Source organism: Penicillium chrysogenum (genome assembly GCF_028827035.1).
Source record: "Penicillium chrysogenum strain IBT 35668 chromosome Unknown utg000002l_segment0_segment0, whole genome shotgun sequence".
In the NCBI taxonomy this organism is placed as follows: Eukaryota; Fungi; Ascomycota; class Eurotiomycetes; order Eurotiales; family Aspergillaceae; genus Penicillium; species Penicillium chrysogenum.
Window position 1 is genome coordinate 2,152,048 of NW_026622750.1, and position 27,717 is coordinate 2,179,764.

Here is a 27,717-nt window from a genome sequence, read left to right on the forward strand (position 1 = left end):
CTCAGCGGTCGTCACCGGGTCCATCCCTGGGTGTCCAAGGTCCCTTGTGTTTATTTCGCACAGTGTCTCGTTGTGGTGGCGTCCGTCCGCGCTTCACATGGAGCCCAGCATCGGTCTTGAAGAGACGGTGGTTTGGAGTATCCAGTTTCCACTTGCGATTATGCTTGTCAAACAGTTGCCGCGCGGGGGTCGGCCTCCTGGTGTTGGCACGTTGCATCTTGGCCAAACGTCGTTCGTAGACACTGGCGAGCCCGATGTCATTGTTTTCGTACGCCCTAGCAATAAACGTCTTGTACCTCTTGGTTCGTTCCTCCCAGGAAACTGTCTCCTCGAAATGCTCGCAAACTGTGGTTTCCAGGTCAATTCGGTCCTCGCGAGGAAGGATGCTCGCCAAAGGACCCAAGACTTTCTGTTGGCCACCGGAAAGTAAGCCAGACATATTGCACTCGTTCACGGAAGGCTCGGAGTATTCGTCTTTGTTCAATTCGAGAGGCTCCTTAGTCGCATCATCAAAGCTGCGCTCATGCATGTCGTGCCTGGGGCCAAGAGCACCAGAGCGGGAGGAGAACAGATGGGCCGGGCGTGGGAGGGGATGGCTTCTCGGCGCCTTACCGCGAAGAATTACACCCTGATGTTTATCAGGCGAGTATGGCATCGCAGCAAGGACATCAACAGTCTTTGGTGCAATTTTGTGGATATTCGCCAGATTCTCATTCCCCTGCGCAATACTTGTTTGCCGGAGCCGTTGCAGTGTGCTGGCTAGATGCACCATGGTGGGGTAATGAGGGTGCATATAATCGGGCTCAATTTTGCGCCAATGCTTTCGGGCCAATCTTCCCATCATCCTGCGAGGTTTGGTGGCACCCGAGCGACCTTCAAGATGGAGGATTGTCACGGGGGCATTAATTGGCCTCACGCCATACCCCTTGAGAAACCATGACCAACCAGGGAAATGAGCAATGAACTTCTCTTCGAATATTCTAAAAGCCTCCACATTGTCGGAATAAATATCAGATGTCGCAAGTACTCTAACGTAAGTTGACCAATTGAAACCAGTCAATGCAAAGCCAGCTGCCTGAACTTCCGCCACAACCTGATGTATTCTTTCAGACATGCCTCGGCGAGCCAAAGACTCCAGGTAAATCGAAAGTGGATTGTCCAGAATGAAGCGTCGGGCAGGAATGATTTTGGGCTTTTCTGCTTGTGTGGTGGACATCGAAAGAATTGATGGGAGAGGGGGGACTCGGTTGGCGCTGGCTGGGGTAACGTCGAAGATCGTGCAAAGAGGGTTTTATCAAGGTCAAAGGTTCTCGCTTCCTCGCTTGCCCTTTCCATAATACTGTTCCAGCACTCTTCCACTTTCTCATAGTTATTGATTTCCGAATAGGCATTCATAACGGCTTTGACGAAATCTATCGGCAAGGATCCCAATGAATCGCCGTCTGATGATCCCGCAGTTCGTCTGAGTTGCATGTAACGGGTGAAAATTTGGAGTGCCTTTTCGGCGCCACCTTGGGTGCCGTATGCGTCGACCAGACGCTGATAGTGCGTTGCAGTGAAAGACTCAACAGCAGAGCCCTCTGACCGTCGACCGTGGACTGGTGCCGGATTGGCATTAAATTGTGCGATTGATGCAGAAATTCTCTTTTCTGCGTTCTCCAAGACGATGTCTTCAACGGGAGTTTGAAGATCTTTTGCGTTTTCCACGTCTCTCGCAGTCTGCATTCTCAGATTCAACAGGCTCGCCTCCATCCCAATCCGACCGAAGCGTGCTTCAATTTCGCGGGAGAGGATGTGTACCATATCACGGTTCCGTTGCTTCACATACCCAAGCAATAGAATGGAATAATGAACCTCGGTAGCTTGCAAACCGACTTCATGCATCTTCCTGAGAGTATCTTGCGCACGATGCACCTGCTTAGAATAGACATAAGCAGCCATAATAGCCGCGTAAGTCATTTGGTCAGGTTTCAGGCCTAGCCGTCCCATGCGGTCAAGGACGCGTCGGAAGGAAAACTTTGATATCCTGAATGCATACCGCATTAGAAGAAAATTCCACATTCGCAAGGGAGATCCTCCCACCGCTAAATTCCAGCTGTTTGCGACCAGCTCTTCCGCATGACCCAATTGCCCATTCTTGCAGTACACCATAACGGCCGTATCAAGCATTGGCCTCGAAATTGGTACTCGACGCTTCTGCGCCTCTTTGAGCAATTGACGGATAGCCTCGACGTCGCCTCGCTCGGCGAAAATCCCCATCAGTGTGCCAAATGTGTAAGAGCTGGGCTGCACATAATTTTCTCGCATTTCCGAGAAGGTCGAAACAGCACCTGATAAATCCTTGGCAGTAGCGTACGCCAGAAGCAGTATATTCCAGCAATTTGTGTTCAGCGGGAGACCAAATTCCGTAGGAATTCGCTCGAATTGTCGCCGTGTCTCAGCCACATCACCTAGCCGCGCATGAACGGTAAGAAGTGGGGCCACCGACCTTTGACTCTTCGGGTGGCCGTGATCAGCCAGCAACCTATCGAACAGGTCTTGGACAGTTTGCACATCCCCAATCTTTGAAAAAGCACCCATGATCTCATGGTATGAGCGGAGGCTTGGTCTGTTGTATTCATTGAAGTGCGCCTCTTCGTCCAAAAAGTATATCATGCTTTCTGTCATATTGAACTCCAACAAGCGATCAAGGATAGCACGGATCGTGTGCAGGAACGGCGTTACATCCGGAGATTCTAATCGCATTTGCCGATAAATAACAATGCACTTGACAAATTCTGACCTGTGCTTCGATTCTAGGAAGACTCCCATCAAATCAAAATAGTGTCGATTGGTGAAAAGACCAAGAGAGCGGAATCTGCGCAACAGCGAAAGCAAAGTTGGTATCGGTGTGGCCTTGACCATGTCATGAGAAGCGATGAAGCGCGTAATTAGACGGCGAGAGAGGTCTTCCTTTGCAGCACTAAGCTTCCCGGTACTCTGCAAGTGGCCAGATAAAGAAAAGATATGCCTAGAAAAGGAATATTCAGGCAACTGAAAGCGATCAAACCGATTCAGTAAAGAGTCCAATGGCAGTCGCTCGTTTTCAGGGGGCTCCAATAGCGAGCCCCAGAGCGAGGTAACTTTGGACCACTGTCTATGTCTCACCATGTGCACTAGACACTGCGAGATTATGTCTTGAGCAAATGGCGTGGAAATGGCTTGCCGACAGATCAAGTACAAATGCAAGGGTTTCCCGGGTGAAAGAAGCTGCGAGCTTATAATGTTCTCGAAGTCTGATTTTGTGCGATCTTCAGGCGAAATTTCGTTGAATAGTTTCCATGCTCGTTCTCGTTGCTTTGCTTGAACCGATTTGCTCAGATAAGCACAGAGTACAGGCCTGAGGTTCGATGGAAACCCAGCTGCGACGTACAGTACCCAAGCTTTATCGAATTCGGTCCCGTCCTTCTCAAGGAAAGCACGGAGCGATGCGCTGGCTTTCCCGGCCTTATTGAGAGATTCTGGAGATCGAGGCACTCGCTCCTTGGATGCGTCGTTGTGGCTGGGTGAAGGGTTTGATGTAGTTTGGGGAAGACTTGAAATGGAAACATAAGACCTGGAAAAGCCTAAGTTTGGTCTTCTCCGAAATCCAGTCCTGTTTTGGGAGCGAGGCAGACGCGAAGCTACCAGAGTTTGAGCCAGCCGAGGACATAAAAATTCGAGCGATGGCCCTATTCCATCTCTTGACTCTCTGGGTTTGCGCTGAGTGCTAAGAATGGGGGACGATCGTTGGCCCGACGCCTGCAGAAGCGCGACAAACCATTGAGGAGCGTCCGCTCCGGCATCATTGTGCTTCCAGAAATGTCCAGACAAGCAGCTTCTGTTTCGTAACACGCCATTCGAATCTTGAAGGAAAAGCCGGCCCGCGTTCTCGAGGGAGCCTGTTGCACGTTCGAGCATCACCCCCAAATGCAGTTTCAAGCCGTAGGATGCCGGTATGATTTCGTTTCCCGTGTTATATTTGGTTCGAAAGATCTGTATAGATAATCATGTGTCAGAAAGTTGTCCTGGCTCTGAGTACAACAAGAAATTGGGCAAATTGTCCTTGGTGGTGCCATTCGTACCAGGGAAGGAAAACCGGACCCGTCGACTTGTAAAATACAACGCCGCTCTCACACAAGTCCAGGGCATAAGCTTCCAATCAAAACCCAAGCACCTTGATTTAAACAAAAAGGCAGCGAACGGTAAATGCGAGGTCCCATAAGCTTGGAGAAAACAACGCAAAAGATTCGGAGGTGCATGAAATTGCCGTGGTTTCACCGCCTTTGCCGAGCCCACCACTTCAACCGTGTCCCTCCAATTCTCATCACGAGGACACCGAATAAAGGAACAAGACGGGTAATATATCATGGAGGTGACCGACTTTATCTTCAAGGAGAGGGAGGAAGTTCTCCTTGTGGGAGACTACAATGCCTACCGGGCGCACACTACCAGAAAACTGCAGAAACTCCGCAAGAAGCTTGGTCAGGCCACTGTCAAAGGCCGCAAGTATACTGCCAAACCAGCTGTGACTGCTGAAAACGTTGGAAGCAATGTATCGTATGTCACTTACTCATATTTTCTTTCCCAATTGCTTCATGGATTAGTTTCTGACTGATGCTAGATATGTACATCTTTTGCTTCTTAGTTCCGAACGAGCTTGGGCACAAGCAATGCACATGAAGTCCACGCATTCCGCAGATACTTCCACAAAGGGCATCTCTGGTGCTGCTCGGCGTCATATTATTTCTCGACTGAAAAAAGCCACTGGGTACGCACAGCATCTAGTCTCGCTGCTTCACGAACAAGCATTTTCTGGGGCAAGTGATGTGGATATCCTGGAGACTCGGGCTTATTTGGCAATGATTTCCGGCACTCTGTGGCTTGAAAAGCGAAGATGGGAACAGTGTCTCCAAGACTACTCCATCGCAAGGGTGATTTATACAGCTCTGGGACAGAGGGTCAAGAAAGACGCTTTTCGGGACCTGCTGTCGGGGACTGTTGACCCAAGTCTCCGATACGCGGCTTATCAGATGAAGCTCCCCCGCTCCAAACCTACTTCATCGCTGGCCATTGAATTCTTCCCATTGCATTCTGAGATTCGCGCCGAGGTTGAGAAGGTCGATCCCTCTTGTCTCGCTGAGGAAGCAGCCGGTACTCGACGAACTGCAGAAGGAGAAGTGCAGGAATTGCCCCAATCTGTCACTTGGAGATCGAGAACTGTCCCACTGGATGATGCCTCGATTTCTCAATCGTTAGCTGCTGCTTCAGCCGCGGAGGCTCGCCTCACTAGTTGGTTGGCAGACTCAGGGAAGTCCGCCGCTGCTAAGGAGAAAGCTGCTGCATATGACAACGTGATTATTGCTAGTCAGGATGCCGTCGACGCTACGAAATCTGCCATTGATGACCTGGCTAGTGAGGGTGTTGATCCCAGTGATAAGAGAATGCAGGCACTGCAAATCACTCGAACTGCAGTTAATTACACCTTGGTTGGCTGGCGAGTTGGCCGTAACCGGGTGTTGTGTGGAGAAAGAGACGGGTTGTCATTTGAGGAACAGCAACCCACAACGGGTGGAAAGGAAACCACAAAGCAGGCAACAGGCAATGGCAAGAAGTTGAACAAGCTCCGTGAGCGGGTCGTCCTGTATGATTCGACACTCCAGAGCTTGGAATTTATTCTCGAGCTTCCGGGTGTTGCGGCCGACTCGGCCTTCGTGCAGGATCTGGAGGCAAAGCGGCACTACTTCCGTGCTCTCAGGTATGGCTCTTATCACAATCCTCATTGGTTCCCGCAACTAATCATAACCCCCTGCCTTTAGATGTCTTGCCTTAGGAAGATCCCATGGAGTGCTTTCGAAGTCAAAGGAGGCTCTCGCGCTGTTTTCTCAAGCCCTGAGCCTTGCCGCCTCCGCTTCTCCCCAGTCAGCAACAGATGCTGAAGGTGTCCCAAAGCTCGACGTCTCCCAAGTGCAAGCAAGTAACTTGGAGTCAACTTTACGAGAATTGGTTGCTCGGTATCGTGGACTTGTTACTCTGGAGAAGTTGACTGCTGAAGAGGCGTCACAATCGAGCCAGCGACCAGTGGTGGAACGACTACAACATTTCGCAGGATCGGGACTGGACCTCAATAATTTGGTGCCTTACCCACCTCAAATGCAGCCCATCCCTGTCAAGCCCTTGTTCCTCGACGTGGCATGGAACTACATTGATTACCCGCGCGAAGGTGGTCAGCGACAGGAGGTTCCTGCTCAGACACCAGCTCAAGCCCAAGGTCCTGTGGAAGAAGAAACGAAAGGCCGTCGTGGATGGTTTGGTTTTGGTGGTCGTTGAAGGTCCTTTCATAGATGCCGTGCTACGAATACCCATTGATTCAGATGTTCCTATTGAAACATGTCCGTAATAACTTGGATTGTATACTTTCGTACTAGTACGACGTGTACGTTGTAGTAACAAGCACAAGCACGTGCATATCGAAACCCTTACTTGACGTCTGACCAATCAACGGCGATGCAACCTTGGAACTCTCGGGAATTCCCTAGCCGGGGTCACGTCGTGCTGAGTAATGGTGATATGGCTTTGCGCTCACTTGTCTGTATTTTGGGAATTTGATACTCCGTATATGATATAGAGGCTTTACAGCTTGTTTTTATTAGGAATTCGAATTCTCAACCTTGGAACGAGAACAAAAATCAGCATTGAACCTCCATCGATACTCTCATACCATCATCAATACTAGGCCCGGCTCGGAAATTAGTACTGAGAATCTCTCGAACTATAGGCTAAAGCAGAGAGTGTACAAAAAAAATACTCCATGGATAATTAAAATACAAGTAATAAATAAGAATTCAAATCAGAATTGGACATTAATTACGCCAAATAAATCGAAACACAAATGATTTATGCATTGATATGGACTATTGGACTAATGGACTATTGGACATCCCGCGGCCTCCCGTGTAATTGGCGTTCCCGCCCCTGAGCCCCAGTCAATTCTTTCTCCCCTCTCTCCACTCGCTTTTTTCCCTTTTTGTTCAGGGTTCGGTCCTCCCTTCTCCGTTCGCAATTACCCTTTCTCTTCAATCCTGGAACTTCGACCTCGTGGACTCCCCAATATGGTCGAAATGGCCAACCTCACTGGGAGCTTCGTCTCACCATCGGCGGATGCGACGGTCTCGCCCCAACTTTTCGCGCCGGCCGGTCTCGTTGCCTCCATATTGGATGGCTTCACGATCTGGAAGGGCTTGTTGACTTTCTTGGTTGCCGCTATCATCTATGACCAGTGTGAGTGCCAATGCGACTTGGGTGGCCTCTGAAATCGCATCTTGGAACTAATCCAACCCCCCTATTTACAGTCAAGTACCACTACCTCAAGGGTGCAATTGTTGGCCCTATGTACAAGATCCCCTTTATGGGCCCGTTCCTCCAATCAGTCAACCCCAAATTCACCGAATATAAGGCCAAATGGGACAGCGGAGAGCTCAGCTGTGTATCTGTTTTCCACAAGTGAGAAGCCCCCCATATGTACTTATTTCCTTTGGGTCTGTTCTCTAACAATATACCACAAAGGTTCGTCGTCATTGCGTCGACTCGTGATATGTCCCGGAAGATTTTCAACTCGCCCACCTATGTCAAGCCCTGTGTGGTGGACGCCGCGCACAAGCTTCTCGGCAAGACCAATTGGGTCTTCTTGGACGGTAAGGCCCATGTGGATTATCGCAAGGGTCTGAACGGATTGTTCACTCGCCAGGCTCTGGCCATGTACCTTCCCCGTGCTGAGGAGGTCTTCAACTCCTACAATCAGCGCTTCCTCGAGAAGTCCGCCGCCACCAACTACACCCCGACCCCCTGGATGTCCGAGTTCCGTGAGCTCATGTGTGCTCTGTCTTGCCGTACCTTTGTCGGTTACTACATCACTGATGAGGGTGTCCAGAAAATTGCCGATGACTACTATCTGATCACTGCCGCCCTTGAGCTGGTTAACTTCCCTATCATCCTTCCCTACACTAAGACCTGGTACGGCAAGAAGGCCGCCGATATGGTGCTTATGGAGTTCACCAAGTGTGCTGCCAAGTCCAAGGCCCGCATGGCTGCCGGCGGCGAGATCTCTTGTATCATGGACGCCTGGGTTAAGGCCCAGCTGGATTCCGCCGCGTACCGCGAGAAGATTGAGAAGGGAATCCAGGTCGATTCTTCAGAGAAGCCTAGCCAGGTTCTTCGTGAATTCTCCGACTATGAAATTGCCCAGACTATCTTCACCTTCCTGTTCGCTTCTCAAGATGCAACCAGTGCCGCCTCCACCTGGTTGTTCCAGCTGATGGCCGATCGCCCCGAAATCCTGGACAAGGTCCGTGAGGAGAACCTTAAAATCCGTAACGGTGATCGCACTCTCCCTGCCACAATGGATATGCTCGACAACATGCCCTACACCCGCGCCGTCGTTAAGGAGACACTGCGCTACCGTCCCCCTGTCATCATGGTTCCCTACTTGGTCAAGAAGGACTTCCCTATCAGCGAGACTGTCACCGTCTCCAAGGGCTCTATGATCATTCCCTCCGTGTGGCCCGCATGCCACGACGAGGAGGCTTACCCCAACGCCGACTCGTTCGATCCAGACCGCTGGATCACCGGTACCGCCGAGCAGCAGACCAAGAACTGGCTGGTCTTCGGTACAGGTCCCCACTACTGTCTGGGCCAAACCTACGCTCAACTTTCTCTGATGTCCATGATTGGTAAGGCCAGCATGGTGATGGACTGGGAGCACACCCCTACCCCCGAGTCGGAGGATATCAAGGTGTTTGCCACTATCTTCCCTCAGGTATGTTCAAGCTTATATTCCCTTCCGATGATCAGTTGTCTAACACATATCAGGATGACTGTCTTCTTACATTCCGCCCCCGTGCTTAAATTCTCCTCTTTTGTACAAAAACCAAAACGAAGCCGGAACCCAGCCCCGTTTTCTGGACAGAGGGCTTGGTTACGTTGATATGATGCCTTCCTGTCCTGGAGATGGGGTGGTCCGCTGACACTTTCTTCTTTCTCATTCTACTTTGATGCATGATGAAAGCTCGATACAGGAAAAGTCTTTAGCATATGTTTCTCTTTAGAGAGACCTTTCATACCCTTTTGCAAAGAAGCCCCTATTGCGATTATGATTACCTATTGCCCGTGAGGGGTCGCAGGGGGGGTTTCTTGTTTCTATTCTCCAGTGACTACTCCTAGAGCCATGCATATTAGAACAATATTAATTATCTTTTTCTGTTTGGATATTTATGACATGTTAAATAATTATTCATATGCTTGAATTAACTAAACACATATTTCCTCACATGGCTCGACGTATAGGCTAAAGCTCTTTGTTTTGTCCTTTTCTCTTCATTCGACAAGTCCGTCTACATAGTCATAAGAACTGACAATCGATAGGGTTATGGTTTATTTAACATAGCTTTTTGGTTTACTAGAGAGGACCTGACCTGTCTTGTCTGTGCGATACATGTGTATGATTCGAGTAAAATTGTGTCAGTCACAGGGTCTCATTTACTTGATATAAACTCCACTATATATCCATGCTATCTCTACAAGGTCTAGTAACATGAAAGTCAAGCAGAATATATATTAACTCTTAAATGACAATCTAGCTATAAATTATCAATTGAGCCATTCCTACCGACCAAGATCCCAATATCGCCCGACAAAGCGTGTACAATACTTCGCGAATAGCCCATAATGAGGAAAAAAAGTCCCAAACCAGTAGGCGGTCATGTGTGGCAGACATTGACATCACGATCCCGCAGTTACGTCCGGAGGTGTAATAACTCCCGACTCACCTCCGCGGACAATCAAATCCAGAATTTAAACCATGGCATCGACATTATCATCGAAGATCCAGCGGTCTACCATTGTGCTGTCCTCCACTGCAATCAGAACCCCGGCGCGCAGCACGGCATCACCAGCCGCGGCCTTGCACCGAGCTATCTCCGCACCGACAAGAGGCCTGGCCACTTCACCTCAGAACCGTACCTTGCGCAGCCGCCTGGCACCACCACGCAGCCTACGAACAAAGTCCATCCCGAACACCAAGAGTCCGCGCCAAGTGCAGACGCGGTGGAACAGCGATGAGGCGAGCCCAATCAAACTCCGGGAATGGGGTTTCGAAGAAGTATGTACTCCCCGAGCGGATGTGTCTTTCGTCATTCCTCTTCTACCCCGATTACTTCGAATTCTATTCTCTTTTGAAACCAGCACCGCAAAGAACCAGCCACGAAAACCATTGTTCCACATCTAACAAAACCCAAATCTAGATCAACGCCGCCCTCCCAACGTCAACACCAAGCCCGACCCACAAGCCCGTAATCCTCATCGACGTGCGCGAACCCGCCGAACTCAAAGGCACGGGTGTTATCCCGTCTGCAGTCTGCATCCCGCTTGCGTCGCAGGGAGATGCGTTGTATCTCACGCCGGACGAATTCGAGACCCGGTTCGGGTTCCCTAAGCCTGATCCTGCGGAGAGTGAGGGCGAGCCTGCGCAGATGGTCTTCTACTGTAAGGCTGGGGTGCGGGCTAAGGCGGCGGCGCAGATGGCTGTGCAGGCTGGATATGACCCTGCTAATGTTGGGGTTTATATGGGTAGTTGGTTGGATTGGGAGAGACATGGGGGGAAGGTTGAGAAGTGGGAAGGCGATGATTTTTGAAGTAGTGAGATTGAAGTAATGCTCATTCGTTGAGTGCTTATAGTTGCTTCTGGGGATAAGGGTAGTTCGCTGCTGGGTGGTAAGTCTAGAAGAGGATTGTACATACTGCATAATGCCGAATAGGATTATTGAAGGGTAGATAGATCATCTGGTTTATTCTGATATCCCGAAGCAACCTTTTGATTTGGTCTATTGTCCTAAAAAAGGACTGATTTAGTATCGAGACTGATCAAATCGCTCCCCCTGAAAGACGGATAAAAGATCAACTACTTGAAATGGACATCCCTATTCAGTAATGCAATACTGGAATAGTATGAATTCAATTGACTATAACTGAAACGAAGGATCTGGTATCGACCAGGCCTTGCTTTTCCTATATCATGTACAGGCGACTTCTTTTGCTGTTCATCCATCAAGTCATGGTCATTCATTGTATGTTCAAATCATAATCAAAATACAATAACTTTTGCGCTTTTCCATAGCAATTGTCATAGCCCAGTATATTCCGATTCGTTTCCTCCACACTGGCTATGGCTATGATGGAACCGAAGGCCATGACGGGGGACGGAGAACAAAGCTCGCCACTTACTGGCATTTGATCGTCAAGTTCGCCCGGGGATAGGTACCGCAAGGCTGGAATGGGTCCGGTGCCGACGATGCTTGATACGAAGACACCGCACACTGGAAGGAAGCCCTAAGTCTGAATTCAAGGAATGTCGAACACGGGCTTGAGCTTCTTGACCAGAGCCCATTCCTCCATGGAGACTTCGGACCGGTAGAACTCCTTGAGGGTATCGATACTGGCACGCGAGATGTGCGAGATAAGCTGGTCCTTCTCTTCGAGGTGACGACCATACATGGGCTGGTTGGGACCCTCGACCTTAACAGCAACGGAGGGCTGACCTCTCTTGCAGACTGGAACAGGCTTGTGATCGCGCTCGATGGATGTGCTGTGGAAACGGTCGCGTTAGAAATCAGACAAAAACCATATAGAAAGGGGAAAGGGGATCAGAACTTACACTCTACCAATATCGACAATCTCCCTCACACCAGCGGCGTTGGTCCTGACCGCAGCCAGAGGAGTGTGGAGACGAAGGCTTCCTTCAATGACATCAACACCGATGACAATGGGGTCGGTCTTGTTGAAGACAGCAATGGGCTTGATGACGCAGGGGAAGATAGCAAGAAGCTTAGCCTCCTCCTTACGCTGTTCCGTAATCTGAGCCATGTGCGCAGTGAAGGCATCGAACAAGTGGTAAATGATGTCGGCAGTGAAGATCTTGACACCGATTTCGTTGGCATATGCCATTGCTTCCTTATCAACCTTGACATCGAAGCAGAGCATGACAGCATGTTCCTTACTCTTCTCAAGCATGGTACCGGCCATCATGACATCACGCCTGTAAACGGGACCGATGGAGATATTGGCAACAGGAATCTTGGAGACCTTGAGGAACTCCAGGAGAGCCTCAAGCGAGCCTAGGGTGGAGGCCTGGACAGTGACACCACGCTGATCAGTGGAGACACGGCTCAGCAGGCTCTCCAGATCGCTCATGACCTCCTCCTCAAGATCCTCCTCATCATCGTCAGGGCCGACAACAAGCATACGAGACCCAGCAATAGCGTGCTCAAGGTCGTTGGCGGCAATCTTCACACCAAGAGCGGCCCTGACCTCCTTGTTGTGAACGTACTGGGACTTCAGACGCAGCTCCTTGAGCGGTGCTGGTGTCAGAAGAGCACGGATATTGGTTGTAATAGGACCGTTGAGACCGCACATGACAATGCGATCACCCTCGCGAAGGACACCGTTGGACAGAATAACGTCAATGGTGGTACCAAGACCCTCAATGACCTTGACCTCTAGGACTGTACACTCGACCTCGGACAAGTACATGAGCTTACTGGTCATACGATCTTGGGTCAGGCTGGTCAGGAGCTTCAGCATGTCAGGCACACCCTCTCCGGTGTGGGCGGAGGTGGGAACGAGAGAGACGTTGCGAGACATAGACTTGTTCTCGAAGAACAGCTCGGAGTTGAAACCTTGCTCGGCGAAAGCAAGCTTGGTGGCTTCAAGACGAGTGCGGAACTCGTTTTGAACGCCCTTGTTCTGCATAGCCAAACTATCTTCGAAGCCATTGTTGTCAATTTTCTTCCAGCCGTAGAGACGATCGATCTTGTTCAATGCGACGATGAAAGGAGTCTTGCGGTCACGCAGCAAACGCATAGACTCGAGGGTCTGGGGCTCGAGACCGTGCATGATATCGACGACAAGGATAGCAATGTTGCAAAGGGAGGAACCTCTTGATCGCAAGTTGGAGAAGGACTCGTGACCAGGGGTATCGATGATCAATAGACCGGGGACCTTGAACTCGAACTTTCCATCCTTGTTGACAACTTGGGTCTTTGTGCGCAGAGCTTCGACAGGGAAGTAAGTGGCACCGATCTGCTGGGTAATACCACCTGCTTCGCCCTCCTGCACGTTGGTCTGTCGGATCTTGTCAAGCAGCTTGGTCTTACCAGTATCGACGTGACCAAGAATACAGCAAATAGGGGATCGAAGATCATCCTTTGAACGAGCCGCCAGAGCCTCCTCGTGCTTTTGCTTTCTCCGCTCCGCAGCCTCGGCCTTTCTCGCCTGAATGGCTCGTTGGTTGGCGGATTGCTCTTCGTCAGAAGAATCTTCATCGGACGATTCCTCAGAGTCGGATTCCGAAACGGGTTCTTCTTCCTTCTCATCCTTTTGGGCGGGTGCCTCCTCAGCAGGTTTCTCTTCTTCAACCGATTCCGCATCCCAGCTGTCCTTGACATCTTCGTCGGCAGCCTGCTCCCAGTCTTCAACGGCGTCTTCTTCAACAGCAGCAGCGGCAGCGGCAGCGGCGGCCGCCTCGGCCTTGGCTTTCTCCTCAGCCTCCCTCTTTCGATCTTCGGCTTCGCGCTGAGCCTGGGCTCGAGCGGCGGCGGCTTCGAGGTCCTCTTCGTGCTTCTTGGCAGCCTTCTTCTTTTTGTTCTCATATACAGGGCGCTGCTTCTTCTCGCCACCCTCCTGCAAACCAGCAACCTTGCCACCCGCGGCAATCATCTGCTGTATGCGCAACTCATTGCGCTCCTTGGCCTCTCGCTGAGCCTTGGTAAGCAGCTTGCCTTCTTTGCGTAGCTGCTCCTTCTTTTCGCGCTCCTTCTCCTTCTTGCGTTCACGAGCCTCTGCACGCTTCCTCTCTTCCTCCTCATCAAGGAGCTTCTGCTTGGCGGCGGCAGCCTTCTCCTCCGCTGCAATGCGCTCCTCCTCCTCACGTTGCTGTCGAAGAAGCTCCTGTTGCTTCTGGAGAGCTGCTAGATGGGGAGGAAGCTTCTTCTTTTGCCGGTCTCTGGGGCGGGTGCGGCGGCGGCGGCTTCATTCTTCTTGGCCTCAGCGGCGGTAGTCTTCTGGGCTTCGGCCTTTTCTTGAGCAGGGGTGAGCTTCTTCTTTGTGGCAGCCTATATAGACGAGAAAAAGACACATTAGTAAATGATTTTCACACCCAGCACGGGTTTCCAGCATGAAGATAAATGTAAGAACCTACCTGCTCCTTCTTGCGCTGCTTCTCCTTCTCCTTCTTCTCACGCTCCTTCTCCTTTTTACTCTTTACTCGGAACTCGCCCTCAGGTTGGGGTTCCGGCGCAGGCTTAGCCACCTCTTTGATGGGCTTGGTCTTCTTCCCAGCGAAAACATCGTCGTCATCGAAGTTACCTTCCTCAGGCTGCTTGCTTGCCAAATCGTCGGCAGCGGCACTCTCGGGGTCCTCGCCCTCGACGAAATCATTGACCTTGCCCTTCTTCGCCTTCTTGGCCTTGTTCTTTCTCAAAGCAGCCATGAGACCACCGACCGGCGCGGCGTCCTCGTTGGCATCTTCTTGGGGCTCCTCATCGGCGGGAGCAGCAGTAGTGGGAGCGGACTCGCCGAGATCGGCCTCCCAATCCTCCTCCTGTCTCTTGTTGCCCTTCTTCTTAGGCGCCATTGCGATAGATTTCTATTGGGTGGTTTGTTGACGATCCGATTGGAGTGGTGACCGGAGTAAATGGAGGCGCACAAACGGAGTTAACCGGTTATTCGCGACTCGTAATAATAGGCACACGTATTAAAAGGGAGAGGATGACAGAAGTCAAAAAAAGGACGATCCCCAAAATTCAAGGCGAGAGATAGAGCTCTCTGTAAGGTGGGCCTAAGGAGGGGTGTGAGAAGGAAAAAGAATTTCGGGAAGAATGATGGCCAGTGGGGAAATATGGCATCGGACTTCACTCTCTCTAATCGCCACAACCACCACCAACCTTGGAACCAGCTGGATTTCCTCCATATATTGTCAAGGAACCCCCCTTTTTTTTCCTATGGTACCTTATTCCGAGTATACGCTAATCTAATAGAAGCAGAACTTCAAACATTATTACTAACATTTTAATCTGACTATGGCATAAATACACTCTCACATTTGACTCAAACCTCCAGGCTATGTACTTCCTAGTTTGGTCCTCCACACTTCCCCACCCCGGCCAGATCCCTTTGAGATCTTAGATCTCAATGTGAAGCATGCCCCGAAGCCAGCTGAAGACGGCCTGGGTATGGTTGTTGTAGACCCCAAGCACGTCCTGAACTGCCTCGAAGAACATATGCACTGTATCGGGGGTCAGGTCCTTGAACTGGCTCTTGTTGCATGCCATGAGAACCTCATCCAGGTATTTCGAGTCGCGACTGGCAAGCCGAGCCAGAATGTTGCCGTCAATATGCTCGCTGTTCTCGACCTGGGAGATTGCATCACGGTAGCGATGTCTGCGGGCCAGGGAGGGACAGATGGCCTCGTCCCTAAGGCAGATGTTGAGCAGAAGTCGAAGCAGGTGCCACTCCTTCGCATCCAGACACAAGAGCCTGTAGACCGATCCATTGATGCCAAAACCATAGAAGGTCTTGGTGGTCGTCAGTGCAGCTGGAGGCTTGCAGCCCCGAACAAGCTTGATCAACGAGACGGGGAGATTGGCCGTCGGACGCGGCACAAGGTCTCCCGGTTGATCCAGACATGTGAACATCCGGATAGCTCCGCCTCGAGTACTCACAAAAAGGAGGTCCGATTGAAACCCATTCGCCTTTAGGAAATTGTGTGACAAACCATCGCGTGCGATCGGGTCGGAACCGTGCATAACGATGTCCCCATTTACGATCCTGTAGACCAGCAGGGAATGTCTCGAGGTGGTGACGTAGATCAGCCCTCCTTGCACCGTTATTGCGACAGCTGGAGATGGGAGAACACCGGTAATATTTCGGACCCATTTTGTCTGAGAGTTCCGCGAGGAGACTGTGAAGAACTTTTTCCCAGAGACAATAATCAAGCTGTCGCCGTACGCCGTCATCGCATAAACTGGGTCATTAAACCATTGCGTGTGCTTGTCAATGCAAGTAATTTTCCCAGGATCGATGGCATCCCGAGACGCTTGAATGAGCATCAATCGACCTTGGCGGGTAGTGGGTTGATGAGGCAAACTGATTGAAGTCCCAATTGCGATGAGGTGGTATGCGTTGCCATCCTTGTATGGCATCCAGTCAAGAATGCACGTGATTTTCTCTCCAGTAACTCCATGTGGTCTCCAGGGGAGAAGGCCTTGAGTAACCAGGTTCATATTGTTAGAGACCAATGGCGACTGTGTGTCTGGGTCCACAAACTCGACACATGCCGTGCGGTAAAGATAAAGGGGCATTTCTCGGACCTGGGCGACAGAATATGAAACAATAAGACATCGGAGATGATCGGAGTAGGTGAGCTTGCTTGGATTCCCGGGAATGTCAATGCGTCGGGGAACGGCCTTTGCTTCCTGATCTAGGGAGCATACTAGAAGCTGACCATCCGCGAAACAGAACATGTATGTAGTTATAGTCCGAGACGATTTATCTCTTACGTCGACAAGGTCGAAGCCGCTGAATTTGGTCGGGAAGTATGCGGGCTGGCACGAATGTTAGGTCATAGCTCAAATGGACAGGTTGTGGCATGGCTTACAGCGTTTTGATCCGTAATCCAAACACGGGACAGGAAATAGTCAAAGCCATTGCCATCTGGGGCAAATGACACCCGCCAGAAATCATCTCCGCATGTAAAGAACGCAAACTTATTGTGGGTTTTGATGTTGATTGATGTTTGCCCAAGATGGCGTGGGGCTCTTTGTTTCAAAACTGAAGAGAAAGTATCTGGTTAATGAAGGCGATCAATATTTTGAACCGAATATGACTCACATCTGAAACCGAAGACAGGGTCACCGTGGACATTAGTGGTGTTTGTATCTATCTCAAACGGAACAAGCATGCCACTGCGCAGTCCACAGAAAAGGAACGCGTGAATTCTATCGTCTGAGAGAGTCTTGATAACAGCGAGGCTTTCGATTGCCTTTGACATATCTTGTGTAGTGCCGGCGACTGAAATACAAGTGTCGGCATGTTGTCTGATTCCACCAGTCTCGTTGTAGACCTCAAATGATAGCACTGTGCCATCGCTGGTGCCGAGGAAAATTGATCCAAGGTCCCCCCAATTTTGGTAGGCGATGCAGATGGGCTCTTTCTGGAGCGGGTATGGAGCCTCATGATCAGATAGAGAGGTACTACCTTCCTCAGTCACGACTATCCTAAGAAGATGGAGAAAGTTCCCCTTTTCACTTCTTGTAGTCATAATAATAGTGGAACTTGGCCCATCCACAATAGCTGCTGTGACAAATACAAGGGGATCGTGTTGAATACAGCTGCTGAGATGGAAAGCAGTAGGAAAGAAAAAGTGCACAACTTTTTCTGTGACCCGAACAATAACACCAGAAGGTGTACAGTCCATTGCCAAAGTCTGTTGAATCTCCAATTCTGCATCATTTTGAAGGGCAGTGATGCCATCTCTCATGTCGGGAGTCGTATGGAGGAGCAACGATGAAAGAGGATCGGAGGCCAGCAGGTAGATTGAATCACTAGTACCAAGTGACACAGCCCACATACCACGTATGCTGGACAATTCACCCAACGCGGCCGAGACTCCAATCTGAGCCTCAATGCCATATCGAAGTTCGGTTATAGCTCCATTACCGGAAGCAGACGTCGAGCAGACAAAGAGCCGATCGTGATCATACGGAGTATCTTTGAAGAGGGCTGAGGTATTTGAGGGAATAACAGCTGCATCGAGAACTGGTGCCCAGTTGACGAACCGCTGGACACATCTGGGGTGATCCCGTGCCTCCTGGACAAACAATCCACCATCACCTTGGCTTCCAGCAGCGAGAATGAAGTCACCACCTTCATGGCCCATATCAAGAATATCGAAAGCCATATCGACATCGCAGTGGAGTTGACCCAAAGAAGTCTGAGTTTCGAGTTCACCATCGTTGCCAAACTCGAGATAATAGATCCAGCCTTTCTCTTGGCAAAGGAAGATTCCATCGTACCTCTGACTGTACATCCAGTTTCGCGAAGGTCTGGCCCAGCGAGTCCACAGTCCAGCTTCTGATGATCCGGCATCAGGAATGATTGGCGGGTATCGCATCGGACGAGACGAGCAATTGGGCGTGTACATCGCCATGGAATTCGTGGTGATCAGGAGGTAGGAGGACTCTTTGGCCAAAGGTATGACCATGCTAGGCAACTGGTCTTGGTGAGGCAGACAAGTTGAGGTGATCTTGGGATTCACGCGGCTGATGGTGCTGGCATCGTCCCATTCAAACACCATAGACCGTGTTGTGCCAAGCCTATGAACGATAAGCAGTAGAATGGTCCGTTTGTCATTGATGTCTTTCGGGTACAGGAATTCCATGAACAGGATATCACCATCAACCTGGAAGAAATTTTCCTGTTGAAAGACTGTTAATATAGGGCAGGTGTTAAGTAAAACAATAGTAAGAACATACACTTTCAAGTGGGTTCAGCTTGCCCTGAGCCATCTGCATCTGGAGTTCACCGGGATATTTTAACCACAAGACACCGAAGAAATTACGCGATGCGCTGACTGCGACCGCACGCGACCTTGACCGTTGTGTAAGCTTTCGAAATGGAGTTAGCGATAAGTGATACTTACTTGGGATCAACAGCTATATGCTTGCCATATTTGTCGGCTATGTTGACATCGCGGGGCAGAGGGCGACTGTAGGAAACAAATCGGCCATCTCCCAGTTCCGAGCAGTACATGAAAAGGAGCTCATCTGAATCCGTGGCAAGAAAAAGGAGTTGAGGAGGCAGGTTATCATTGTAATAAGGGGGGGCCAACCCTGATTGAGCCTGACTTTCCCAAGGCAACTCGGTGCTGACATTGATGACTTTTGCCCCGATAAGCGCGCCCTCGAAGTCTGATTTTTCGACAACGTCTTGAAGATGACCACTGGGCAGGGCTTCCTTGATTTGGATTCGCCGCTCTCCAATGAAAGCTACATCGTTGTGGTCTGTATCTCGGAGACGGGCTGGAAGGATCCAGTTGATAACGGGACTGGGGATCAATGGCTGGGTAAGCAGCCCTTGCAGACGCGTCAGACGCGCCACAGAATTGTTTTCAGACATTGCAGTAATTGGGTGGGTTTCAAAGGAAACCGAAAACAGATTAGAGCAAACGAGAAGATGATACTGAAACCAAGGATGGACAGCGGGGTAAAGAGATGTGAGAAGACTCGAAGAGAGATAGACGAAGGATGAAAATAGAAGTAAAAGATGGAAAGTAGAAGATGGAAGGTGAATTGTAAGTGAATGAGTTGGAAGGGAAGTAGAGGCAATATCAAAAGCCGGTCAGGCAATGGCCTGAGGCGCAACAAGCCCCAAGATCGGTTTGAACTGCACCACACTTCCTGCAGTGTTCTGTATTCAAGAAACAGCGTGGTGGCATTTGAGATTTGCAAGATCCACCTGTCTTCATACTTCAAAGAGTTGAATATCTCAACTGCGATTCATGCATCGACGGCCAACTGCGGTACTGGTTGTGGATTGATATCTGATACACAGCCAGAGCTCCAAGGGAGTACAGGTAGTTGCCAGTGATTTCACAGTCGAGTATTTCCCAGACAAGCCCTGCGATATCTTTATTAACCAATGCACCCCACATATAGGGAATATCAATGTGAGACTTACAGCTTGCCTGAACACTATACAAAAGTGGCAGTTCTTGGAGATGTGCAAATATCCGCCACAAGCTCCATTGGTTGCCAAGCTCCAGGAAGCAAGTCTTTACCACAGAACTAATGTCACTGACAGACACCTGGACGAGCACACCGGAGGTATGCAGTCACCTCCCGTCGGCAAGCTGTCGCAACCCCAGAAACCGTGTACTTCCAAGGGCGCACACAACACGGTACACAGCTATATGTGCCCGATATCTTGTGATGGATACCACAAAATTATGAAACTGGAACGTTGTGCCTAGGCCTAGCACAGGCGAGTGTTGTTATCGGCGAAAACATGTCGCGGCTGCCGATCGATGCCTAAGGCTGGAAAGTGGGACTCCGCCGCCTTTGACTTCAAGACTTTCCATTGCCTGGGTATATGTGCCTAGAAGTTCATCAGTCCACGTTCAAAGAGACCTCAATCGCTAAAGATAAAGCCATTCTCTCATATGCCTGGCATTGATTTGTCGGTTTGGACACGTTGTTTCGTTGTCCGGTGAAAAGTCGCACTCGATCTATATCCGATCAGTCTCTCGATATTGTTGGGTTAAATTCAGAACTCACAACGTCAACTTTGTTCATTCAGACCGGGAAAGAAACTGAGCGTTAACTCCCATCTTCTCTTTTGTGCGCATATGAGCTACTTGACCTCCTGGGAAGGCGACATTTAGCGAATGAAGAATGGAAGATACCGGAAAAGAAAAGAATCATCCCAGCTCCGAGGACATATCTGCATCGGATGAATCTTCAAAGAATCCAAAAATGAATGAAGAGGCAAAACAGATGGCTCGAACGAAAAAGGCGAGAGCCATCCGCAAGGCATGTGCCGCGCGCGACGTTGAAGCCTTAGCTGCACACGCAACTTCAGAAGGCGGGTTACTTGACGATGGGTTGAGACAGATAGCTTGTAAGTTATTATGTTCTGGAGGAGATGAACCCAACTGACTGGTGAATAGGGCCTATTTTCTTACATTGCGACAATCAAATGCGACAATATAACGCATCAGTGCCCCCGAGTACTGCACTTCCCCGACATGCCGATGAGGAACAGGTAGAACTCGATGTCAACCGGTCCTTTGTCTACTACCCAAAAGGTATGTACGCTATTAAAAGTCTCTGAGTTGGGATGTTAATAGACTCTAGCCCCGGAGGAGGAAATGCTGAGAAAGAAACAGCAGCTATCAAACCTGATCACTCAAGTACTAAGGGAATACCCCATGCTTTGTTATTTCCAAGGATATCATGACATAGTTCAAGTTCTTCTTTTGGTACTGGGCGAAAAGCAATCTGCGCCAGCAGTGGCACAAATATCTCTTTTCCGCATACGTGACTACATGCTCCCATCACTCTCTCCAGCTGTGAAACATCTTCATCTCATTCCTGCAATCATCGAAACAACAGACCCAGAACTAAGACGACACCTTGGCAACATTGAACCATTCTTCGCTCTCGCAGCCACACTGACACTATACTCCCATGATATTCAAGAGTACAGCAACATTTCACGACTTTTCGACTTTCTTTTAGCTCGCGAACCTGTGGTTGCAATTTACCTCTTCGCATCAATGATCCTGTCTAGGAAAAAGGAGTTGCTGGAAATTCCACCGGATGAGCCTGAGATGCTTCATTTTACGCTTTCGAAGCTGCCATGCCCACTTGATCTGGATGGGCACATCCTGCATGCGGCACAGCTCTTTGAGGACCACCCGCCAGAATCTTTGCCGCTTGGAGCCTGGAAACGCATTCCCTGGTGTAGCGTGCTCAAAACTTCACGAGACCCACATCAGAAGTACACCCCAGAAGACGCGATGTGCTTATTTGAAAAGCAATCCCAACAGATCCGAGCTGAAGAGCGCAGGAAACGAGCCCTGGATTTCTTGTGGAGCCACCGTCGCTCCGTGGGCTCTGTGGCGTTGGCTATCTTGGTTGGAGCTGCATCTTTTTATATCCGCAAAAAGGGACTCGACACCTCGGTTTGGTCTTATGTTGGCCGAATTCGAAAGGCAATCCAAAACTGGATTTAATCTTCAAGTCAATGTGCACTAAGCGATCACGAATTGCTGGTGCTATTACATGTGTACGATAATGAGAACAAAATTGATAGAACCAATATGTAATCCCTATGCCTGAGGATCGCAACTTACAGATTAAGATATAATAAGAGAAATTAGTCAATTTATAATAGATGATGTATGTTGTATCCGATGCTCATGTATGACACCTGCGTAGTGGTACCCACAGTTGTGGCTTGAGCGGTGGCTTTATCTGCGGAAGCTGATGTGTACACTTGACCACTCCCCTTCCAACAGCTTACTTCAAAACCAACCACCATGGCGAACCGAGGCTACGATGTCGTAGTAGATGTGGATGCAGAGGTAAGGACTATCTAATTAACAAGTCATCATTTGGTCTAACAAATCAACAGGGCGACCTTGGCCATACCGACCTGCAAGAAGACCTCGAATTCCACCCCTCCAGTGAGTTCCTCCAAGTGAACCAGCCTAGCCCAACTCTCTAACCAAGTAATCCTACCGTCCAGACTTTGAAAACGACCAGAGAACCGCCAAAGTTCAAGGCGACTCCGCCGCGTTCCTAGGCGGCGGGTCATCGCGCCGCCGTGACCGATCCCCTGGCGGTACGCCGACCAAGCACAGCTGGTGGTCACTGCACTACTACGAGCGATTCTTCGACGTCGACACGAACGAGGTCTTCCGCCGCTGCGTGGCGACCGTGTATCCCCGCACCAACTTCCTCGATGTGCTAGAGGGTAACGCAGACCTGTACGGACCAATCTGGATCGCGACTACGGTGGTGGTTATCCTGTTTTTGACGGGCACTATCTCGCAATGGCTGTCGAACAATCACGACGAGCACTTCGAGTACGACTTCAGGTTGCTATCGGGCGCGGCGGGTCTGGTCTATGGGTACACGGGCATCTTGCCTATTGCCCTGTGGGGTGCGCTGCGTTGGTTCGGCAGCTCGACTGCTGACCTTATCGAGTGCTGGGCTTTGTATGGGTACTCCAATTTGGTGTGGATTGCCGTTGCTCTGGTCAGCTGGAGTCCGTTGACTGCGCTTAACTGGGCGCTTGTTGGCGTTGGCTTTGCTTGGAGTGTCTTCTTCCTTCTGAGGAACTTGTATCCAGTCTTGAATGCTACTGATGCTAAGGCTAGCAAGATCCTCTTGATCTTGGTTGTTGTGCTACATGCGGCTCTGGCTATTGCCATCAAGGTGCTTTTCTTTGCGTAAGTTATGTCCTTGTCTGACTAGACAAATTGACCTTTACTAACATATCTACTAGCCACGCGAGCCCCGTCTCGAAGAAGAACAAGGACAAGGACCATGACGACCACGATGATGACAAGGATGACAAGAGAGCAATGATGTTCCGGGTATAAGCGGGGGAGGATGGACCATTGGCTTTCATCTGGAGTACTGTCCATTCCGTCGATTCTTGCTCAGGTAGCAAGTTTCACAGCTCGAGTTTTCTAGTCGTGTTATTGATGCATGCATGTATTGTACTTTGTACTTATCGCAGACGGAATTTGAAGATGCGAATCAATTCGACTTTTTTGAATTTTACACATTTCATTTCATGGAGTGCAACTTGGTCGTCGAGAGGAGCCAACTAGAAAAAGTATGACTGTGGCTGCATTGATTTTATCATCATATCTAACGCCATTTGTAATCCTCTCCATGTAGCAGTCCAGCCAATCCCCATCTCTGGAATCTGCACCACAGCACGCCGAGCACAAGACCGAGGAGCGAGTCGTCTATTTGAGCTTCTTCTTGGGGCGGAGCTGGTTGGTGTGTCCGCACTTCTTCTTGCGGCAGTTGGTGGCACGGGGAGGGAGACGAGCCTGTAGAAGGACCGAGTTAGTACAAGAGCTGACGTAATTGATGGCCTTGCCACAAGATGCGGTTTGATGACGGGTATTGGGCGCTGGCGGAGAAGGCGGGGTAAACGTACGTAGCACTTGCGGCAGATGGACTTCTCGCAGTTGAACTTGGAGGCAAGGGCCTTGAGGGAAGGCTCAATGATACCACCACGGAGACGGAGGACAAGGTGAAGGGTGGACTCCTATAACGAGTTGATATCGCATGTTAGCGAATATTCCACCATTTCGCAGACCATAGACCATAACGTGAAGCAATGATTCCTCCTCTTGCGTATCCGTAGACAGAGTTATTCTTTAGACAAAGAACATGTTGAAGATCCGACCCGCCCGAGATACCATAATTGCCCCCACTTTCGGTCCAAATCACATAGGTTGAATTCCGGATCCTACCTTCTGGATGTTGTAGTCGCTCAGGGTGCGGCCATCCTCGAGCTGCTTGCCGGCGAAGATCAGGCGCTGTTGGTCAGGGGGGATGCCCTCCTTGTCCTGGATCTTGGTCTTGACGTTGTCGATGGTGTCGCTCGACTCGACATCGAGGGTAATGGTCTTACCCGTCAGGGTCTTGACGAAACTATATCGCACCGTATTAGTCCATATTCATTTTTCCTCCAAGGGCCTGAGTCGTATCGGGGGTTCGGGTTGTGGTTCGCGGTGACATTTGAGGGTTCAGGAAGACCTACATCTGCACTGAAACGGCGCGGAAAAAGACGATGTTAGTTCACTGAATCCATAGCGATGCATAGACGCTGTTGCACGGGGTGTATAGGACGTACTGGTTGCGAGTTTTCGTTGTTGTCGGCTGTCGGTCGCTGTGTTCCAGGCGGAGCTGTCGATTGTCAATTTGAGGATTTCGCTCGCTTAGCAAAGGTGGACCGATCAGGGTACCCTAAGCCCTAGTTGCTACCCGTTTTTGTCATGCGTTATGTAAGCAACCCCGGCCGACCCCCGGCCGCCAGCCAATGACAACTTGGCGGTCCATCTATCTACGTCAGGTATACTCCGTACTAGCCCTGGAGTTGTTCTACTGAAATTAAATGAAGCGTGCTTTCTGGCGTCAATTGTATTTACTGATCAAACACAACAAATAAGTTGAATGGTTAGATCGACTGGAAATATCAATACACTGACAGTAATAGTCCATATCAATCCTAGGAAATCAAATGATTGAACTAGAGATAAAAGGTTGTACAAAGGTGAACGCCAGATACATGATCCCGAAGCCCTAACGCCATGCATACATATGATACAACGGACTTTCCCATCAACCTCTAGATAGTCGACCACATCTTTGAATTGGACATAAACCCATCATCGTCCATATCGTCGGAGTCCGCGTCGTACATGTCCTCTTCAAAGTCAGCCATTCCATAAGTGTGATCAACATCACTGTCGTCGGTGTCCATTCCTTCTGTCCCCAAACTAGCAAAGTACTCCCTGTTCTGTCGCTCTTCATCTTGCTGTGCGATTTTAAACTCAACAACTGTGACAGCACGGACAAGAGTTTTCAACGGGACTGCAGCGAGCTGGGCTGCCAGCTCGTAGAAAGTCCGTGCGGGGCCACTGAGATGTGATTCCCATCGATACCGGTGATACCACTCGCCGGGACGCCTGTGATCGTCCTCTTCGTCCTCAGGGATGACCCTTCTTGTTCTGAGGGCTTGCATGACTGTCTGTAGCAGGATGTCAAGCTTTTGCTGAGTCGTATCAGGGGGAGCAGGAGTAGCAGGAGCACCAGGAGCATCTGGAGCATCTGGAGCAACGGGAACAGGAACAGGAACAGGAGCAGGAACAGGAACAGGAGCAGGGGCAGAAGAAGAGGATGATTCCGGGGCAGCACTAGAGGTTGGTGCGATATCTTGTTCTGCCCGGCTGATGGGAAACATTTCGGCAATGCGACTAGGTTCCTTAGAAGTATCCAGCCAACTGCTTTCGTACCAGTCCATGTAGGCGTCTAATTGGGCAGACGTCATGTTCAACACGTCTTGGTCTGTGATCTGAATGGCAGTCTTTTTCCCAATACTTCCCCCAAATGGCTGATCATGATCGAAATTTTTCTGGGCTAGTTCCCACAGGGCCCAGTCCATGACCTGTGCAGCAGGCTCTTTAACTGTAGTGGGATACCTTTTCAAACCATCAAACGGGAAAAGTAGTTTGGTAGAAATGACAATCAGCACCATCAATTGCAAGTCGGGAAGAAGTTGTGCTGTTTTTCGGCCATCGAATGAACTTGTCGTCGGATACTGGAATGTGATGCCTAGCAGCTCTTGCAATATCCTAGTTGCGTCGTATATCTCAACTAGAATTCGTTAGCTGTGACGAACTAGACAGCCACGCGGCGATGGTTTCTCATACTTGGTAAAGCCAACCTCCTGATGTGCCGGAAAAGAAGCATGGGCGTATTCAATGGAGGAAGGTCCAATTCAAATCGGCGCTGATAGAACAGTACTATTGCCAGGACGCCGCGGTGGAATCGCTCCGCATTAGGTATTGTCTTTGCCAAAGTTAGTCAAGGACGAACTAGCAAAAATCTCAGTAGTCAGACTACACTCACATTGACTTCAAGTATCGCAGTCAGTTCTGGCGGGAGCCTATCCCTCATATCCCGAGGGATGGTTGCCAGTACTCGGGCGTAGGGGATCTCCTGGCGCATTATCATACTGTAGAATGTGAGTATTGCCCATCCTAGAAGCAAATGACCGACCGGTTTACATACTTGTGGAAATCACTGACACAGACAGGAAGCCGCATCAAAAACGCTGCGAGATAACACAGTGCAACAGAATCGATCAGGCGAGGCCATTCGAGGTACCTCGAGTTTGGTTTGAATCCATCACGAGATTCATCTGTTCCTGCGGGTTGTGAGCTGAACAGCTCAGATTCGGTATCATCATCGTCATCTTCAGTAGAATCAGTGATTCTCGATTCAAAATCTTGCAGACGAAGAGCCCAGAGATCGCGAACAACCATCTATGTATAGTGAGCTTCCACCCTTGAACACACATGAAGCATCATGTGCACGTACCTCAAGTTCCTCCGGGAAACCGTGTTCATGAACCAATGCATGACATTGTTTCCAAAGGATAAGCTGGTAAATTTGCAAGAAAAGCGTATAGGCCGGACGGCCACGAAGTGCTTTTGACAAAGGTCAGCGATGAGGACGATGCTCCAACTGCTAATTACATACTCTTGCTGCCCTTCTCCCTAGTCTCTCTTTTCAGGCGATGTGTTTTGCCTAAGTTTCCAAAATCGTCGGCATCTTCTGCGACTTGAACACCCTACGCATGTCACATAGCCCAGATTAGCCGTCTATTTCTTGACATTTGGCGATGCGATAGGACAAGGTTAGGAAAGCCGATGGACGTCATACCTCCTGCAAATGACCGCGCCGACAATACCAAAGTCCATTGTCGAGATAGTATCGGGTCTCACGGCAACCTTCTTGACCGCAGACCCCTCGGGTAACGTAGTCCATCCCCAAGGGATTTGTTCATGCTTGTTAGAGAAGGGTTGGCATAAGGGTATAGCGAGCGGGACTTTTTTTCTGCCTCCCAGTGACCGCCGATTCTGTCGCTCCACATGTCCCGCAATTGCGCTGATTGATCCGACTATCTCAAGACGATTAAATTGTACGTAGGAGTTCTCATATACATATGGATTCTTTTCTTTATTATTAACTACATATGTAATTTTATATTATTTTCTAGATTACATTCAATATTCGGTTTGGGTTTTGGTTTGGGGCGTAATCGACATCCATTCGTCTACATTGAAATTTTACTAGAACCCTCATATAGTCAAGCAAGATTTGAGTATTTATTCATTCATCACACTATCATGAGATGCTGAGACTCAGAACTGTTCGGACAACACATATCATGCCAACCAAAGCAATTCTCGGTCCAGCCCACATCCAAGGTTATGTGGGGGACAGATCTTGAAGCAACGGGCATAATCGTTCAAAGAATCGTATCCTCCTTTGAACC

General features: G+C 49.8%; 9 protein-coding genes across 9 annotated transcripts; 5 read left to right on the forward strand and 4 right to left on the reverse strand.

Moving 5' to 3' along the window:
• Position 1: 1 nt before the first annotated feature.
• N7489_004368 (putative translation regulator (Cya5)) lies at positions 2 to 3,939 on the reverse strand (the record flags this gene model as incomplete). Its single annotated transcript, XM_056710120.1, has 2 exons — positions 2 to 1,257; positions 1,341 to 3,939. 2 exons carry the CDS (start codon positions 3,937 to 3,939, stop codon positions 2 to 4), a joined length of 3,855 nt encoding a protein of 1,284 aa, XP_056568541.1.
• Positions 3,940 to 4,387: 448 nt separating this feature from the next.
• N7489_004369 (signal recognition particle subunit SRP68) lies at positions 4,388 to 6,348 on the forward strand (the record flags this gene model as incomplete). Its single annotated transcript, XM_056710121.1, has 3 exons — positions 4,388 to 4,578; positions 4,643 to 5,776; positions 5,838 to 6,348. 3 exons carry the CDS (start codon positions 4,388 to 4,390, stop codon positions 6,346 to 6,348), a joined length of 1,836 nt encoding a protein of 611 aa, XP_056568542.1.
• A 782-nt stretch (positions 6,349 to 7,130) lies between these two features.
• On the forward strand, positions 7,131 to 8,922 carry erg5 (C-22 sterol desaturase erg5; the record flags this gene model as incomplete). Its single annotated transcript, XM_056710122.1, has 4 exons — positions 7,131 to 7,299; positions 7,371 to 7,521; positions 7,585 to 8,833; positions 8,887 to 8,922. The coding sequence occupies 4 exons, from the start codon at positions 7,131 to 7,133 to the stop codon at positions 8,920 to 8,922; spliced, it is 1,605 nt and encodes a 534-aa protein (XP_056568543.1).
• Positions 8,923 to 9,874: 952 nt separating this feature from the next.
• On the forward strand, positions 9,875 to 10,706 carry N7489_004371 (rhodanese-like domain-containing protein; the record flags this gene model as incomplete). The annotated part of the gene is made up of 2 exons (XM_056710123.1): positions 9,875 to 10,174; positions 10,317 to 10,706. 2 exons carry the CDS (start codon positions 9,875 to 9,877, stop codon positions 10,704 to 10,706), a joined length of 690 nt encoding a protein of 229 aa, XP_056568544.1.
• Positions 10,707 to 11,406: 700 nt separating this feature from the next.
• Positions 11,407 to 14,701, reverse strand: N7489_004372 (putative mitochondrial translation initiation factor IF-2; the record flags this gene model as incomplete). Its single annotated transcript, XM_056710124.1, has 3 exons — positions 11,407 to 11,656; positions 11,726 to 14,058; positions 14,267 to 14,701. The coding sequence occupies 3 exons, from the start codon at positions 14,699 to 14,701 to the stop codon at positions 11,413 to 11,415; spliced, it is 3,012 nt and encodes a 1,003-aa protein (XP_056568545.1). The 3' UTR covers positions 11,407 to 11,412.
• A 547-nt stretch (positions 14,702 to 15,248) lies between these two features.
• thtA lies at positions 15,249 to 19,242 on the reverse strand (the record flags this gene model as incomplete). Its single annotated transcript, XM_056710125.1, has 5 exons — positions 15,249 to 16,670; positions 16,724 to 16,896; positions 16,957 to 18,541; positions 18,600 to 18,714; positions 18,767 to 19,242. The coding sequence occupies 5 exons, from the start codon at positions 19,240 to 19,242 to the stop codon at positions 15,249 to 15,251; spliced, it is 3,771 nt and encodes a 1,256-aa protein (XP_056568546.1).
• A 1,274-nt stretch (positions 19,243 to 20,516) lies between these two features.
• Positions 20,517 to 21,859, forward strand: N7489_004374 (TBC domain-containing protein; the record flags this gene model as incomplete). Its single annotated transcript, XM_056710126.1, has 3 exons — positions 20,517 to 20,742; positions 20,792 to 20,929; positions 20,979 to 21,859. The coding sequence occupies 3 exons, from the start codon at positions 20,517 to 20,519 to the stop codon at positions 21,857 to 21,859; spliced, it is 1,245 nt and encodes a 414-aa protein (XP_056568547.1).
• Positions 21,860 to 22,165: 306 nt separating this feature from the next.
• On the forward strand, positions 22,166 to 23,233 carry N7489_004375 (Yip1 family protein; the record flags this gene model as incomplete). The annotated part of the gene is made up of 4 exons (XM_056710127.1): positions 22,166 to 22,210; positions 22,261 to 22,312; positions 22,375 to 23,080; positions 23,137 to 23,233. The coding sequence occupies 4 exons, from the start codon at positions 22,166 to 22,168 to the stop codon at positions 23,231 to 23,233; spliced, it is 900 nt and encodes a 299-aa protein (XP_056568548.1).
• Positions 23,234 to 24,410: 1,177 nt separating this feature from the next.
• On the reverse strand, positions 24,411 to 27,206 carry N7489_004376 (TFIIB-type zinc finger domain-containing protein; the record flags this gene model as incomplete). Its single annotated transcript, XM_056710128.1, has 9 exons — positions 24,411 to 24,421; positions 24,508 to 24,560; positions 25,016 to 26,030; positions 26,087 to 26,225; positions 26,286 to 26,391; positions 26,448 to 26,701; positions 26,757 to 26,866; positions 26,919 to 27,009; positions 27,102 to 27,206. The coding sequence occupies 9 exons, from the start codon at positions 27,204 to 27,206 to the stop codon at positions 24,411 to 24,413; spliced, it is 1,884 nt and encodes a 627-aa protein (XP_056568549.1).
• Between the last annotated feature and the right edge of the window lie 511 nt (positions 27,207 to 27,717).